The sequence below is a fragment of the Hippocampus zosterae genome, chromosome 7 (genome assembly GCF_025434085.1).
Source record: "Hippocampus zosterae strain Florida chromosome 7, ASM2543408v3, whole genome shotgun sequence".
Taxonomy (NCBI): domain Eukaryota; kingdom Metazoa; phylum Chordata; class Actinopteri; order Syngnathiformes; family Syngnathidae; genus Hippocampus; species Hippocampus zosterae.
Genome location: NC_067457.1, coordinates 18,931,513 through 18,947,629, shown reverse-complemented (window position 1 = coordinate 18,947,629; position 16,117 = coordinate 18,931,513). Strand labels below are relative to the sequence as shown.

The 16,117-nt window shown below is 47.5% G+C and overlaps 1 protein-coding gene across 10 annotated transcripts in view; it reads left to right on the top strand.

The window, feature by feature from the left end:
• trps1 (trichorhinophalangeal syndrome I) overlaps positions 1 to 16,117 on the top strand; it is a 96,800-nt gene that overhangs the window by 47,802 nt on the left and 32,881 nt on the right. For 9 of the 10 annotated variants that reach the window (XM_052070297.1, XM_052070299.1, XM_052070295.1 and 6 more), the window contains 7 exons: positions 9,596 to 10,225; positions 11,028 to 11,143; positions 12,787 to 13,303; positions 13,539 to 13,753; positions 14,272 to 14,446; positions 14,790 to 15,024; positions 15,371 to 16,064. In XM_052070297.1, the coding sequence (XP_051926257.1) occupies positions 9,596 to 10,225; positions 11,028 to 11,143; positions 12,787 to 13,303; positions 13,539 to 13,753; positions 14,272 to 14,446; positions 14,790 to 15,024; positions 15,371 to 16,064 (2,582 nt within the window). The remainder of the gene's footprint in view (positions 1 to 9,595; positions 10,226 to 11,027; positions 11,144 to 12,786; positions 13,304 to 13,538; positions 13,754 to 14,271; positions 14,447 to 14,789; positions 15,025 to 15,370; positions 16,065 to 16,117) is intronic. The other variant, XM_052070302.1, reaches the window with a different exon arrangement.

The window sequence follows — 16,117 nt, the reverse complement described above, 5'->3', positions numbered from 1 at the left end:
GCAAAAAATAATCAGTGGTTTTGAACTGAGGTCTGGGACCTCTAGGGGTTCGTAAATGCAGTTTTTTTTTTGGTGCGGGGTGTCAGCAAAGTTTTAATAAATAGTCATTTAACGACTTATTACCACCCCTATCTGGGCCACCTAAAAGCTCCGATGCATTTTGCAAATCTTTTTTTTTTTATTCCTTCTCTCCTGACAGAACACATTTGTTCTTGTTTCTATGGCTTTTGAATTGAGGGGGCAAATTTCTTACCTTAAAAGGTGTCACACCCCCCCAACCCCCCCTTACCGAAAAATTGAGGAACCCTGACGAAAAACAACGCAGAAGTTACCAGAGAGGAGCGATTTAATGACCACTAAATTCATTCCTCCTTGGCTTTCTTTTTTGTCAAACCTTTACCCATTCGGTCATGAGGTTTTCATTTGATATCCATTGTGCCGCGCAAAAGAGCAACATCCATGTCCTCTGACCTGGCCAAACCTGAAGCATCCCCTGCGCTTCTAAACTATGGATCTGGCCATAGCAAGTCCTTCGGGACTTGATTAACGAGAGGCATCCGACCGCGGCCTCCTGCGTCTTCTCCGGGCGCGAACTCTTGTCTCATCTCAGACTCCCTCTATGCTCCCGGCGGTATCTCGATGCAGCCAACCGTTCTGCAGCCACGTCCAAACATTTACATTTCTACTTTCAAGTGCTGTTTATATATAGCCTTATCTGCTATCGAGCACGCACCCGTTTCGCATTCAGACAGGGACGCTCGGTGAATCAAGCCTCCGTCGTACTGACATCAACGCCGTTGCTATGTCCATAATAGGACAGAGGGAGTAAAAAAAAAGAGTGCCACATAGACACAGGGAGGGGGAGCTCGATGATTTGCCACCGCAGTGTTTTGTGGTGAGGTGACGCATGGAACGTCGGGGACTTTAGCACACGAGATTTTCTTTTTTTTTTTCAACAGTTGCATTGAGGCGGGTGTCCTCAACTTAAGGAAGCTGGACTTAATAGATTTCATTGTGGAGAACAAAGCGAGCGGCCGCAAAGATCGTCAAAGCATCGGTTGTATTGTGGTGCGATAGAACTCATGAAGGCAGCACTTCATCACTGAGCCACTAAGATTACACTTCGATTAAAGTTGTCAATCCACGCGATCGAGTCGGGGGTGAATGAGTCCCCGAGTGATTTGATTACTTTGGTTTAAAAAAAGCTCAAGACCTTTTTTTTTTCCCCTGCCTTGAGCGCTCGCTTATTTATGAGAAGGCCAACTTGCAACCTGCAAAATAATACTTATGTGTCTGCGGGTAGTGTAATTAATTCTTCTTCCTTTTTGGTAGCGCATTTCATGGTGCAGCCTCAGCCTCATTTTGAGGACTCGATTTGTCATCCCGACCCCGACTCGGACCGAGGCATCCTGACCCCTCGACATCCCCGTCTGTCCAAAACAAGACAAAAAGGAGAAATACGCTCCGGGGATCTGCAGTGTGTCACAGCAGCGCGTGATGGGCCCTACGGTCTTATCTGCGTGTGTGTGTGTGTGTGTGTGTGCGTGCGTGTGTGTGTGTGTGTGTCACAGGCCCTCGTCGTTGATGTGTAGTCAGATTGTTATCACGCCGTTTGACTCCCATCTGCTTTTAAGGCAATGAATTCACATCTCTCCTTCCTTCTTGTCTTGTGGGCCTTTTCTTGTTCTCATCTCTGGTTTTAATCGGTACCCCCCCCCCCCTTCCCTTCCACCCTCCCTTTTGTCTGACAGTTTCGTCTTGCGAGACTCACACATGGCCCTGTTGTCTTTTTTTTGGGGGGGGGGGGGTGTAATTATCAGCCAAACACCAAATGCTGTGAATTGGAGGTTTGGCGAGTCTTCCAAGCGATTGTTTCCTCAGCCAACAATGACCGTCAAAACCTTTGAGGTGTGACCGGACCCCTCAGGTGAGATGTTTGATTGTCTCTCAACCTGCAACAAGAATGCAGGTTGAGCTCCCGCCTTCCACTGGTGCATCTGGACCGCTACCAAGATTGCGGTTTGAGCTCCAGCAAATCAGGTGGCCGGTGAGCTAATTATTTATTTTTAAGGGGGTGGGGGTGGGGGGGTTCCCTCACTCCGTAACCAACGCACATGTATATTCGACGTTACACAACCGAGACTCTCGGGTTTTGACTCGCTGGCTGATGACACATCTGTCAGTTTCCCAGAACATGACAAAAGGGGAAGCCTCAACCAAGCGCAGCCATCTTATTGTTTCTTTTCCTTTTTTTTTTTTTTTTTTTGGGCAGCATGTGTGTGATTCATCGGCGGCGTAGATCAGAGGAGGATCGGGGCGTGGAATAAAAGGCAGACGGGAGAGGTTGTCAACAAAAGATAGTCGATGAAAAGATTAACGGCGTATTAACTGCTGAGCTCAGCAGTCAAATCTTGTGTGTTTGTGTGCCAGCACTTTTGTGTGTGTGTCTTTTATTTTGTTTGTTCATATCTAAGGGCGTACCAGCAGTTGAGACGGGCGTGGGAAATGGCAGATTGCATTCCTTCGCCATCTAAGATTGTCTACGTTTGCCTTCATTATGACTCCACACCTGAATCTATTATAAAGGAGCGGGGAGGTAACTTGGCCCCATCCAAGAGTCATCATACAATGCGAGGCAATGTCCACTGAACACGATGCGAAACGCGGCCAAGAGGCGAGAATACGGAAGATCGTGCAAAAACCATGATGACGCTTGGTTTATTTCCCATGTGCTTCAATTTGTGTCACTTGTACTTTCTAGCCGGTACGAAGGGGGCTCTCTGCTTCCAAAGCACCTCCGTCGTCTCTATTGTGGTGACGCGACACCAAATGGGCCCCGGGGCTCGTCTCGCACAGAGCAGATGCAGCCCAAACGTTCAACCGTCATACATTTCAGAAGCGTTTCATGCAATATTGTGATCCCCGCAATAGTTTTGTTACCAGTTTTGAGAGGCCATTATTCAACATCAATAGTGACAGTTAGCGAAAGGCAAGGCAACCTTTTAGAAAACGGTAAAAAAAGGTGTGATGTCTTGCTGCGCGTCATCTGGCTGGCAGACAAACTGGAAAGACGTTCCGACTACTGTAGGAAGTAAACTCTGTTTGGATGATTTGCATTTGTCTAACATTTGGGAGCACGGCTGTCACGGAATTTTCACTGTGACATTTATGGCAAGTTCGAATTCTCTTATCCCAACATTATAAAACAAAACAAAACAAAACAATGAATCTTTAAATGCTTGCCCCAGTCATAGTAAGCAAAGCATTCTCAAAAAACTTGTCACGCACAGAGTGAATTGTCAATGTCTGCTCTGAAATGAATATGTAACATGTCCGCTTTTATTTTTTTTTTTCAAATCTATAGACTTCATGACTCAAGAAGTACATGTTTTTGTGCCCTGCATTGTCAGAACCGTTACTATTATAGTCACAGTTTCATCATCTTGGGGTTTTTTTTTTTTTGTATTTATTTTTAAACACTGAGCTAGTTGTGTGCCGTGTAGTTCCTGCAGGCGGATCGCAGCTCTTGATAAGCATCGGCTTGCCGTTTTATTTTATTATTTTTTTTGAAGGACAGAGGAAATGAAAGCTCAGACTGAGGCCTCCGAGGCTTTTTGAACTGTCCCCGTGTCCGTTTTGTGTATTTTGCATGTCCGTATGTTTGTTTGTATTCTTTGGGTCTCAATGACACCGCAGCCTCTCTCTTCTGATTGTTTTGTTGTTGTTGTTGTTGTTGTTGCCTTGCGCTCTTCTGGCCTTTTGTCACCAGAGTGGGACCACTTCCGGCATTTAATCCAATGGGTTCACCTTGAAATACTGTAAATTATTGGCACCAAATCATTGAAACTAATAACTTCCAATTTAGTGTCATAACAAAATATTTCAATTACCGCAGTCATGTAGAATCCAATGAGTGGAAACGTAATCCGTCTGAATCGATCCTGATTGGATGATTTGTGCGCGTGTTGTTATTGCACAATTTGCGTCCCAAGTTTTCCCAAATTGGCGAAATTCCCCTCAAAGACGCGCGCCCTTTGCACGTGAACATTCACTTTTCTCTGTATTTCGGTCATTTATTCCCGGTCGTTCCATTAGCGGGGTCAGAGCATGTTAAACCGACAGCTAATATCGCCACGCACAGATCAATGGGAGTTTATGAGCTGCCTCTGTGTGCGTGTGCGAGACAATCCGTGCGGGTAGTACGATCGCTTAGCCTTGGCAGCCTGTTTAACGATAATTAATTACCCCCCGCGCGTTGTGTTAGGAAGAGCTTTCCACATAGTTACCCCGAAGGTTGAATGTCCTAAAGGCGACATTTTACAGTTGTTTTGTTCACAGTTTAAAATGGTTCCCACGTGTTCGTAATGGACTTTCGACAAATTATTGAAAGGATCAAAAATTTCAGCACGGCTGTTTAAAAAAAAAAAGGCAAAGTTTTGTCGTTTCAGGTACGGCTTTTGTTACCATGTGAAGCTGCTACTCCTTGCCCCGGAGAGTCACGAAAAAGGCAGGGGCACATCACGACAGTCAAAGTAGCGATTTGTATTTTCATTCATGCGGGCAGCACTTCGTCAGCAAGGCCCTGGGAAGGCACTTAGCAATTAATATAACACCGTTTTCTGCTGCCTTTATTGAGCAAAGCGCATATTTTACATTAGAAAAGTCTCACGGCACTCCACCAATCAAAAATGCCACACCGGTTTGTACTTAAATTTCTTTTTGACAAGAACGAGCACTGAGCGCACATGTGGACAGGCGCCGTTAGCGTCTCATGCTAGCCACTAGAGAAACACTCTTCACGAAAACAAAAAAATGGGACGTGACCACACATGCTATATTTGATGACATTCACACACTCAGACAGCGTATCCTCTAAAGACCATAATGGGGGAAAGCGCCGTCTGTGTTTTAGTGTACGTGCGTGTGTGTTTGTAAAGTCAAAATCCAGAGCAGAGACCAGACTGCTCAGAGTTTTATAAACTCTCAGGTCACAGATTATTGAAATAACAGAAGAAATGCATTGTCTGCACCCCACGTCTTGTGTTTCGCTATGCGACTAAAATACTCCCCAGCCGCTGAGGATAGTGATCATTTGTGTGTTTATTGTGTATGCTGAGCTCACTGCAGATAACTTTTTTTTTTTGACCGGGGGGGGGGGGGGGGGGCTCGAGTCGTTTTACATTATTTGCATTCAATTTGGGAGTCGTATTGAAATTGCAAGATGGTTTTGCACGGAGATCTCTCAAAATGGCCGCTTCAGAGCTGTAACAGAAGACTTGTACACAGCCAAGTTTGTGTATCGATGCTGATTTCAGCGCAAATCGGTCCGGTGGCCTTCCTATGTGTACATAATTGGATCAATGTTCAATGCGCTCAGCTCAGGGGTACCTTGTAATCACACCAACTATCAAAGCGCTTTAGATGATGAATAATAGTTGGACTTGATTAAAGGCCAACCGGTGTGACCCCAAAACAGCAGTCTTACCGGAACAAGGTGTTAATTACACACGCCAAGCTTTGCGTCAGGATAAGACGGGAGAACAGAGCGAGGTAAAATTGTCAGAACTGCACGCGCATGTGTGTGTGTGTGTGTGTGTGTGTGTGTGTGTCAGATTAATTGAGAGCGATGGATGAAAGATGGTATGATAAAGAGCGGGCACATTCACAAAAGAAGTGTGACTGGGAAGAGAGCAATTTAGTAGTTGTTTGATTTGAAAGGTCTTGAAATGAGCTTTATTTGTTTTGACGTCTATGGCGACACTTGATTTATTGACTCGGCTAAACGGATGCCCCTGGATGGGACTTGCATGTTTAGCGGAGGCGTCCAGTTGTGCGATACAAGAAGTTAGTTGGTTTTGTAAGAGATTGGTTGGTTAACTCATTCACAGTCTACAGTCGTCAATTGGAACTCAACCGTTTACTGCCGCCGAGTATATATTTTTTCACCGATACGAAGAAGGGCTCACCCTGTGCAATTCAGGTTTGCAAACCGCTGTAATGACTACTTGACCCCTGCAGATGAGTTGCCTCTGTCTTTATATTTGAGTTCAGCACAGCTTTTGAGTCGATGATCAAGTTAGCATCTTCACTTATGTGATTACGTGGGGGACGGACGGAAATGCCAACACTTTGAAAGTCGGACATGTTTATTCACCTCACACTTGAAAAGTGTTTGCGAATGTGTGATAAAGTATATATTAGTTTGGTCGACCGATTGATTTGTTTCATTTGATTGGGATGGTTTGGTTTGATTGTTTGCGTCGGCAGGGCCTTCCTTCCACAGGGCAACTACACTCCAACTTTTGTAACTCACCTCTCAAGAGTCTCGGCGAAACCTCTTGAGTTTCAAATGCCTAGGCTTGATGTAAAAAAGCAAAGGAACTCGTTGCAGCGGGACAGAGGTAATGACTTCTCTGGCATTATTTACTTGGAATCTGTTTGGCAGCGAGTTCTAGTTGCAGAGGAGTTTGAGATCCATTCAGGTCATAAAAATAAAGCCGCTGTCCCTCCACAGCCTCATCAATTAAAACTCCACAGTTGATCATTGATAATCCATAAGTCACACCCACACTTAACCAACGCTCGATCAGTGCTTAAAATGTAAACCTCCCCTCGCCCGACCCCGCCCCTCCCACTTCCTCCAGTAACCGTCGCTTGTGCCTGATTCCCATTACGGCTTGGCTCGGTTTCAGGAACGCATATGTTTTGTCTGTCTGGGCATGAAAGCGTATGCGTTCATACACTGCGCTTTTATTAACTTTTTACTTCAAAGAGGGCTAACTTGAAGTGACAAGGCAACGAAGCCATGAAGTCCCATCACTCGGGCGTCACGTAATCACGTGTGACAATGACGTCTAAATAACTGCTTTGTACTTTTTGAGTAACGCTGTCGTCCCCAACACTCACCCCAAGCTAGGACCAGAAGCAGGATGACGCCTGTCCGGAAGGGTTATTCTGTGATCTCGAAACATCAGTGTCAAGTTTAACACCTGATATGCCCGCCTTGTTGGCTTGAAAGCAGTGGTTGCTCTCCGACATGCGTTAGAATTGTCACACATTTGATGTAAAGCACCCTGAGCTGAAGTAGTATCTGCGTCCAAAAAAGGTATCCCCAGATACTTGCCGATTTCTGGCGCTGTTTGTGAAATTCCAAAAGATGCCACAACATGGCGCCAGAGTCCTTTTAAACAGGGAAGCAGTGCATTGTGTCAACAAAGTTGTCTCGACTGCGCCTTATGTTTTGAGTTCAGTTTAGCTTGGGTTGTTAGCGGTAAAGGAGTCCCAAATCATTTATTGTAAGCGTAATGCAAGATGAGCTAGCCGACCGATATTGGGGAAAATGACGTTCATTGGTTCGATAGCCACAGAACTAGACTGATAACAAAGGACACCAAAATTGCGTTCAGAACCTTGCAAGATTTAAATAAAAGAAAAAAGCCTTTTGTTTTTCATTCTTGAATTTTCTGCATCCTACATTATACTTCATACTGGCATATTATTATTATTATTTTTTTAAATCACATCTTATAAATCCGCCAAGTCGTCACATTTTTCTTCAGTTTGGTTCCTTTGTCATCAATTTGGGAAGTTGTAACACTCATGTCAGCGTATCCCCGAGCGGCCGTCTCCGGGTCATTATCGTCAATTTTAGATAATAGTCCCCGGCTAATTCACGATGATGGAAACGATTAAGCGTCACATTCATCCTACCTGTCATATCGCGGGGGCCGCTTAGCGTTGTTTTTCTCGGAGGTGGGGTGGGGTAATTGTAGCGAGTAGCAGTTGCTGATACGCAGTGAAGTCAGTACGTTGTGGCGGCTTGCACCTAATTGTACTTGATAGTAATGGTTCCAGCCTGTGCATACAGCCTCCAGCACGCGGTGGCTGCGGAGCACCGCAATCCAGCTCCGATTCGGACCCCGCACGTCATTTTGTAGCGACGCAGAGCTACAATAACATTTTTCGTTTGCCATTTAGCTTTTATTGATTGCTTTTCTTTTGAGGATTTTTCAATGCCTCCCTATACAACGGTACGTTAAATGGATTGACCAAACGGCGACACAATTGGATAAAAGAGAAGATGAATTTTTATTTATTTGTTTATTTTTGGGCACTTTGACTTACTGCCAGATAACAGCACACCTTTTTCCACAAGCATAGAAAAGTGATTCCGAAGCGCTTCATCTCCAAATTTACAGAGCAGGAGTGTTAAATCTGTTGCATGGTAGTTTGATTTGTAATTGTATTTTCCCCTATATCTAATATTTACTGTATTTAGGAATTTTTTTTTTCCATTTTCAGTTGCTTGAGGATCCCTACTTTCAACTGTTTTTTTTTTTTTAAGTTTTGTATCAGCATGAATTTAAGCAGGCTAGTCCTTCCAGTTCAGTGTGTGAAAATCAGCAATAAATATAGTGTGTATACTCCAGAATTGTATCTCGACAGTCAGTCAGAGTGATTTATAACGCAGCATCATGGCGAAGCAGTGGTTAGTCTGCCTCTTAGTTTCGAGGTTCTGGATTTAAATCTTGGCTCGCTTGCCTGGGCTTTTCTCCCCATCCAGCGGCTTGCTTCCCGCATTCCAAAAAAACACGCTTGTCATGTTATCTGAAGAGCAAATTGTTCTGAGATGCGAATGGTTGGTTGTGTTTGCAATTGAACGGCAAACTGTCCCCCACTGCCTCTTGCCTAAAGCGATCTGGGATCGCTTAATGAGGACTCGGGGTATGGAATATACCTCAATAATATACATATGGGGGCTATACATGTACTTGGGCATAAATGCAGCTTCCTGTAATTGGCATGCCACGGCGACAAATGACTTCGGATGACATTCGCAATTTTAGCGCCCTCATATGAACGGACGTCTGGAAACGCAGTTTGGCCACTCGCGAGGTCCTTTGAGTCGGGACTTTTTGCGTCATCGCTTCACCACAACGATGTCGTTTTCCACTTTGTGTGTGTGTGTGCATGATGAATTCTGACTTGGGTGTGGTGAGCATCAGATGAGATTTTCCTCTGCTCCCCGCACTCTATCTTGGACAGACAGACAGAGAGAGACACACACACACCCACACACACGCGCACGCGCTGTGAGTTTGTGCCAAGGTTGGTTGAGGCGTGGGCCCTGGCAGACATGAATTACTTTATTTTAATACTTGCGTGGCAAAGAAAGAGAAGGAAAACTGTTCCCTAAAGAACACAGTCTTTTTTTTTTAGTCCGCAGCTCTCTTTCTGATTCCATTAAGCCATTTTGCAAAACAAGCGTATTGCTCGTGAGAAATAATTTGACCTGAAGTCTATTCTGAGGCACTCACTATGTCTCTCTGTGTTGTTTCTGTTGTAACCTGCAGACAAATTAGCTCAGGATACAACTGAGTGCAAGGCAGAATGCTGTTTTTTTACTTAGTTGCAAAAATATCATTGATATAATTGGCCAAATGTCACTCTGACATTTGTCGTAGTACCAAGCTTTCGGTAGGTGTCGTGATTTATATTGGATGATTCCGACGTACGTTTCCTGGTTCTTCCCACCCTTTGTGTACACGTAGTCCACAACTAGAAGTAACGCAGCGCGTTTTCTCCATCTTCTTAGCGATGGTGAGGAAGAAGAATCCCCCTATCCGCAGTGTGGGAGGTGAGGAGGAGGAGGAGGAAGAGGGGAGGAGGCCGGCGGGCGAGGAGGAGGAGGACGGCGAGGAAGACGAGGGGCGCCTGGGAGCCGAGGCCGACCGAATAAGCCGCCCCTCCGAGCCCGAGGAGCGACTCCGGGGTGATGAGGAGCCCGACGAGGAGGAAGAGGAGGAAGGAGAAAGTGAGTGCATTTCCTCGTCTCTCTCGCCCTCATCCGTCGGCAACGAGGAGCGAGGTGGGAGGAGGGGAGGAGGAGGAGGAGGCGGAGGCGGAGGTCGGCCGTCGCAAGGAGGACTCGCAGCGGCCGTGTCGCAACCCGAAGACAAAGTGGCCAAAGGCGAGCCCCGCGGTCCGGACGGCAGGGCGGAGTCGGCCCCGGACACGCCGCCGCTCTCCTCCAGCCCCTCCCCCAAGCTGCAGGACTTCAAGTGCAACGTGTGCGGTTACGGTTACTACGGCAACGACCCCACCGACCTGGTGAAGCACTTTAGGAAGTATCACCTCGGCCTGCACAACCGCACACGGCAGGACGCTGCCCTCGACACACACATCCTGGCTCTCCACAACATGGCGCCCCCCCACACACCTCTAGGTAACTCCTAGCTTGGCTTGTTTTGCACCCTCTTTGTGTGAAGGGCTCGTAAAAGGCACAAAGTAGCAAGTAAAACAGTGTCTGTGGGGTTTGTCAACGGGCAGAAGAGCAAAAGAAAAAAAAAAAAGGCTGTGATCGGCTTCTTTCACGCCCGCCTCTCCGCCACATCAGAGGCATCACGGCTTAGCCTTCATTTCTTCGCCTGCGACTTTCAGGCCGGCAGAACTCACAGAAACGTGGTCACACACCTGCTCATCCCTCGCACAATTTCCCAAGCGTTCAGGGCAAAATTTCCACGGGGTCCTTATCTCATAGGCCCAAGAGTTGGAAACTCTCAAAAAAAGAAAACGTTCACCCGTCGCAGACGTGGCAAACGCTGCACCAGATAATGAAAATCGTCCCCGCCATTTTCTTGTGCGCTTCAGCTGGCGCTCCAGTCACATTGAGCCTCTGATACACGAGAGGCGAACAAAATCACGGGTCCGTTTCTTTCTCCTTAATTGTACATTTTGCTGTGATTGTGAAGTTTTATTTTGTTGTAATCATCTCTTCTCTATTTGTGTGTAGTTGAACCTGCAACCTTTGATGTATTTTGATGGTTGTAGAACGGTTTCATTTCAATGTAAGGTTGCTCGTACAAAAAAAAAAACAACATATTGAAGTGTGGTATTTGAAGGCATGACATTTAACGTGAAGCAACATTAATCTAACCGCTTTATGTCTTTTTTTTTGCTCCTGACCATCCGAGTCCCACAACCTTTGCAGTTCTGACTCGTCCGTCCACCCTTGTGTGTGCTCTCAGTCATGCAGGTCGCAGAAGGGCATAGGAACCAAACCAAAGAGTCTGGCATGAGCAGGCCGGAGCTCCACCATCAGCAACAAAGGACGGCGATGATGAACGGCACTTATGACATCCAGGTGAGGAGCAACATTGGAACATGACGGCGTAACCTTGACTCGCGACTTCCTGCCAGCGGTGTTGCAACCCGAATTCGGGATGAATCGGAATAAGCAATCGCTAACTTCTGCGAATCAAACCCGTCCGTCCACTCTTGTGTTTTCTTCATGTTTTTCTTTCTTTTTATTGAACATTCTACCAAACATTTTAGAGTGACAGCGATCACGTCCATCCCAATTCATAGCAAGCGTTGAATGTGTCTGAACGGTCGAGTTTTTGCCTTCAAGGATTTCGCCAGATGAGGAAAAAATGCCAATGAAAGGAGTCTGTCTCTATTATCTTCTTCCCTCGTTCTTTCTTTCTCACTCTCTTTCCCGCGTGCGTTTGGAAAGTTCCGTGCTGTCATTTGCTAAGATGGGATTCCCGGTGAGCCAGTGCGATTTTTAGCGAGGTGTGGGATGATAGCGATAGGGGGAAAAAAATGTCAAGATGAAGGGTTCCTTCGCAAAACTGCAGCTGTCACACATGCAATGCAGCTTTTGCTTTTTTTTTTTTAATCGCTCTCGACAAAGATTTGTATTTGGGATGTCATTAATTGATCACTTTGTTTGTTTTGTTTCAAATTTTCTGTTGAATAAATCGTCTTGAGGGGTTGAGGAAGCCCTCGATATGTGTTAAAAACGCACCAATTTTGGCCATCCTGATACAAATATTTTATAGTTGCCCCACAGGACCCGCTTGATATCGACCCATGAAAAAGTTTGGCACCTTTTATCAATGAATGCAACGATTTTCCTCAGGATCCCCGTCTGAAATGAAATGAGGAAGTCTGCCATTTTGGTTTGAAGCAGACATTGGGGCCAAGTTACCTGTCATCATCCAAATGACAGGTATCATACATATTTTAACGGTCCTCAACTGCGCCGACATCGAGCTCACCCGGTATCGTGGAAAAAGAGAGCCCCCGAGATACGTGCTTGTTTGTCGCTCCTGTTTACCGTCATTCCACTGCTAACGCCGAGCTCAATTTTGCCGCGTAACTAAAGACGTTTTGTTCACAAACATCAAAGAAAGTCATCATCCCTCCTGGCCCGTGGCCATGCACGAACACATGATGTCACGTTTCTGCTTTTCAATTCAAAATTCCAGCGGCCACATCTGGATTTTCCAAAAGGATTTCTTTTGCGTTGACAAACTGCCGCCGCCGGACCGCCTAGCGTCCACGTGAGGCCGCAGATCTGCTCGCAGATAAATCCACGTCGTACGGTAGTAATGTCATTGTAAGCCCCCGCGCTGCCGATCTAGCCAGCAACAGCACATTATAATCACCTACAGTGTACGGGGGCCAGCGTAATAAAAAACAGATGTGCGTCAGGTTTCTTTGCCTCGCAGCCGTGGCCTCATCCCGTGGAAACTTGCCCTGGAATATATGTTCGGGGGTTTGCTTAGTTGAAGTTGCAGCAGCATTTAATTGCACGTGCATACAGAGAGTACGCACTCGAGTGCTAAGGGGCCTTTTTTTTTCTTTGTAGCGGCCCCCATTGTGTTTGGATCATGACACGCATCCTCAGTCGAGCTGCCACATCAAATCTGTGTCATGCCGATTCACCGGGATTTTGTTTCGTTTCTACTCCGGACTGAAAGAAATATTTTCATTCAACAGGTGACGTTGGGTGGCACGCTTATCGGAATCGGCCGCAAGACCTCCGATTGCCAGGGCAACACAAAGTACTTTCGCTGCAAATTCTGCAACTTCACCTACATGGGCAGCAATTCGGTGGAACTGGAGCAGCACTTCCTGTCCTCTCATCCCAACAAAGCCAAGACCCCGCCGGCCACGCCCCTCTCCAACGACGACGGCCAGAGCAAAGGGAGGAGTCCGATACCGGATGGGGCGGAGCGAGTGGCGGTCAGAGCGGAGGACGATTCCCTGGTAGGGTATTCCATCCCCATTCGGCCGGATTCCTTCGGCTGGCCGGTGGAGGGGGCGCGGGCGTACTACTGGTGCAAGTTCTGCAGCTGGAGCTGCGAGTGGTCCGGAGGCTCGGCCAAGCTTTTAGAACACTATGAGCAACGGCACAAGATGAACGTGGCAAGCCCTAACGACTCCAGAAGGGAAGGCGAAAGAGACCACGTTTTGTCCAAAAGTCGCAAGGATTTGTCATCCGGTGCCCACCAAGGTAATTTTAGTGACATGAAACCTAATGAACTGCCCGGCCGTTCAGAAAGGGGTTTGATTGAAGTCAACGAAGTTCCTTCATCAACTCCCGTCGAACCCCCGAATCCTACTTGAATCAAATCACGGTCTCGCGGAATATCAACCCCGAGGGATTGTTTTGTGACCCTTAAAAACATCCCAGTGTTCTCGTCCTTTTTTTTTTTTTTGCCTAACGCCGCATCTGTCCTGATTCCCAGGAGACCCCAACAGCGGCGACGCCGACGCCGTGGTCACCAGCTACAACTGCCAGCTGTGCGACTTCCGCTACTCCATGGCGCACGCCGCCGACGTGATCGTGGTCGCTCCCTTGCTGCTGCATTACCAGCACAACCACTCCATCCACCGATGCTGCATCCAGCACTGCATGTACTGTCCGCAGGGCCTCTGTCAGCCGCACAAGCACCTGGGGGAGGTGAGTTTTTGATTTCATTGCTTCTCATTGGTGGTGGGTCTGGCAAATAATTAGCATTTAAAAAATATATATATATATTTTTAAGAAGGGCCTATCTACATATGGGGGCCAGCATACTAAAAAAACACAATTTGGTGAAACGCCTGCTCAACACGTCATCAATACCGAGGATAAAATGTTCAAAAAAGAATTCCCGTGGCATTACGCTTGCACTCGGTAACCATTTTTAATCGGCTTTAGGATTATGAGAGGGACCACAGCAATGGAAATTTTGCCTCGTCAGCGGTCCCTGACCAGAAAAGTTTGATAACCACCAGTTTACGGACAGACACCTCCATCTTTCTTTGTGTCCAAGCAGCAACGTCGTGTATGGTATCATTAGGATAATGATGCACATATCCCTGCGAGGTCTTTGATTTTCCCTGCTGAGATGAAAAGCATAACCCAGCAGGGGTTTTAAATACTTAATGGAGCTTGCGTTATCCTTGGTTTATTTTTTTTCCCCCCTCCCCGAATAGGTGTCCCACCCCTTTGCATGCCGGAAACCCACCTGTCCAAAATGTTGCGCCAAATTCCCTGCGTCCGCCAAACTGCACGACGCGGGCGGCTCCACGCCTCCTCCTCATCCCAGAAGTGACCCAAGTGTGACGTCAGCGTCTACTGTTCATCCCTCACACCCCGTTGCCTCGCAAGGTAATTCATTTGGATCGCCAGGAAGGGCTTAAAGTCAAATCCAATTACACAGAATGGAATAGGACACGTTAAGAACAGAGATTTGTGTCTCGAGAGTTTATAGATAATGAGTTGGACCATTAATTCATCAGCAGCAGTGGAACTATATCTACACTACGATCGAGTAAATGATACATTTACTGATGGAAAGCTGAAAATTACACCAGGAATACTATCGGCATGAATAAGAATGCATAAATATGCTACGGCGTCATTTATTCGATGTCAATGCGAACAGCTGCAAGAATGATCAGCGGCATCCGATGTAGCGAGAAATCAGAGGAATATTATGGTGCCTTCTCAGGCGTCACCCACCTGTGCGACCAGTGCGCCTTCGCCACCGCCGACATCGACGTGCTACTGCAGCACTACGATGGCTGCCACAGCCTGATCAACCTGAAGGGGGGCCCGGCGCACGTGAAGGCCGAGGAACAAGATGGGGGCGGCAGCGGGCCAGACAAGGAGGCAGGCCAGGAGTACTCTTGCACCAAGTGTCACTTCATCACCGAAGTGGAGGAGGAGATCTTCAGACACTACAGGTCGGCTTTTGTCGTCGCGTCGGATGTGTTTGAAGTGCTTTGAATCAGTCAAGAAATTTAACGTGACTTATGTTCAAATACCCAAGGTTCCTAAAACCTCAATGCTAATTCGTAGCATGTCACTGGTGTTTTCCATTATATGTTAGCATTGGGCTAGTGGGACATTCTGGAGGCAATGTTGTTTGTAAATACGTTATCGCTTTGGTTTTATGTTTAGTTTGACGGTGAGCTTAACTTGGTCATTGAACAGCATGACAACTCTTTATTGATGAAGTATCAGTATTTTACACAAGTGCTGCCATTTTTTTTAAATTCAAATATTGTTTTCTCTGTTGTTTCCGTGCAGGCGTGTCCACGCGTGCTGTCGTTGTCGCCACTGCGACTTCACGGCGGCCGATTCGTCGGCGCTCCTCGACCATTTCAACTCGGCCCACTGTCACGACGCCTCGCTGTCGGTAACCGCGCTGACGCCGTCCCTGACGCCGTCGGCCAACGGCTGCTCGGCGCCCTCGACCTTGGCCATCAAGGAGGAGAGTAAGGGGGATCTTCGGCTCCTCTACTCGCTGGCGCCGCCCGAGGGACGCCTGGCCGAGGGGGGCCGGGAGGAGATCGTCAAGAGCGAGGGAGGCGAGGAGAAAGAGAGGGAACGCGAGAAAGGCTGGGTCCTCGGGGAGACGAGAGGCGGCGAGCAGGCCCACGGTCTTCTGTGGGTGCCCAAGGAGCGCATGGGACCCGACCTCTCCCCGTTCCCCTCACCTCTGTCCGTGGCGTTCGTTTCCGCCAACCATGAGTCCTCGCAGCAGAAGCGGGCCGGCGGCGTGGCCTCGCCCGGCATGGTCTACCTTGGAGATACCAAGTCGTTTTTGGGAGACGCTAAGCTGTACGGTGGCGGGGGGCGGCCGGGTGGAGGTGCCGCACCCAGCGGAGGGGAGAAAATGAGCCAGATGACGTCCCAGCAATACACAAGCGGAGGAGGGAGTGGAGGAGTTCATGAAGTGAAAGGAGGAGCTGCTAAAGAGGAGTCCCAGTCGCTGCTGCGGGTAAGGTCGAACACGTCCACAGAACACTTGCCTACTTTCACCCTCCTGTCAAT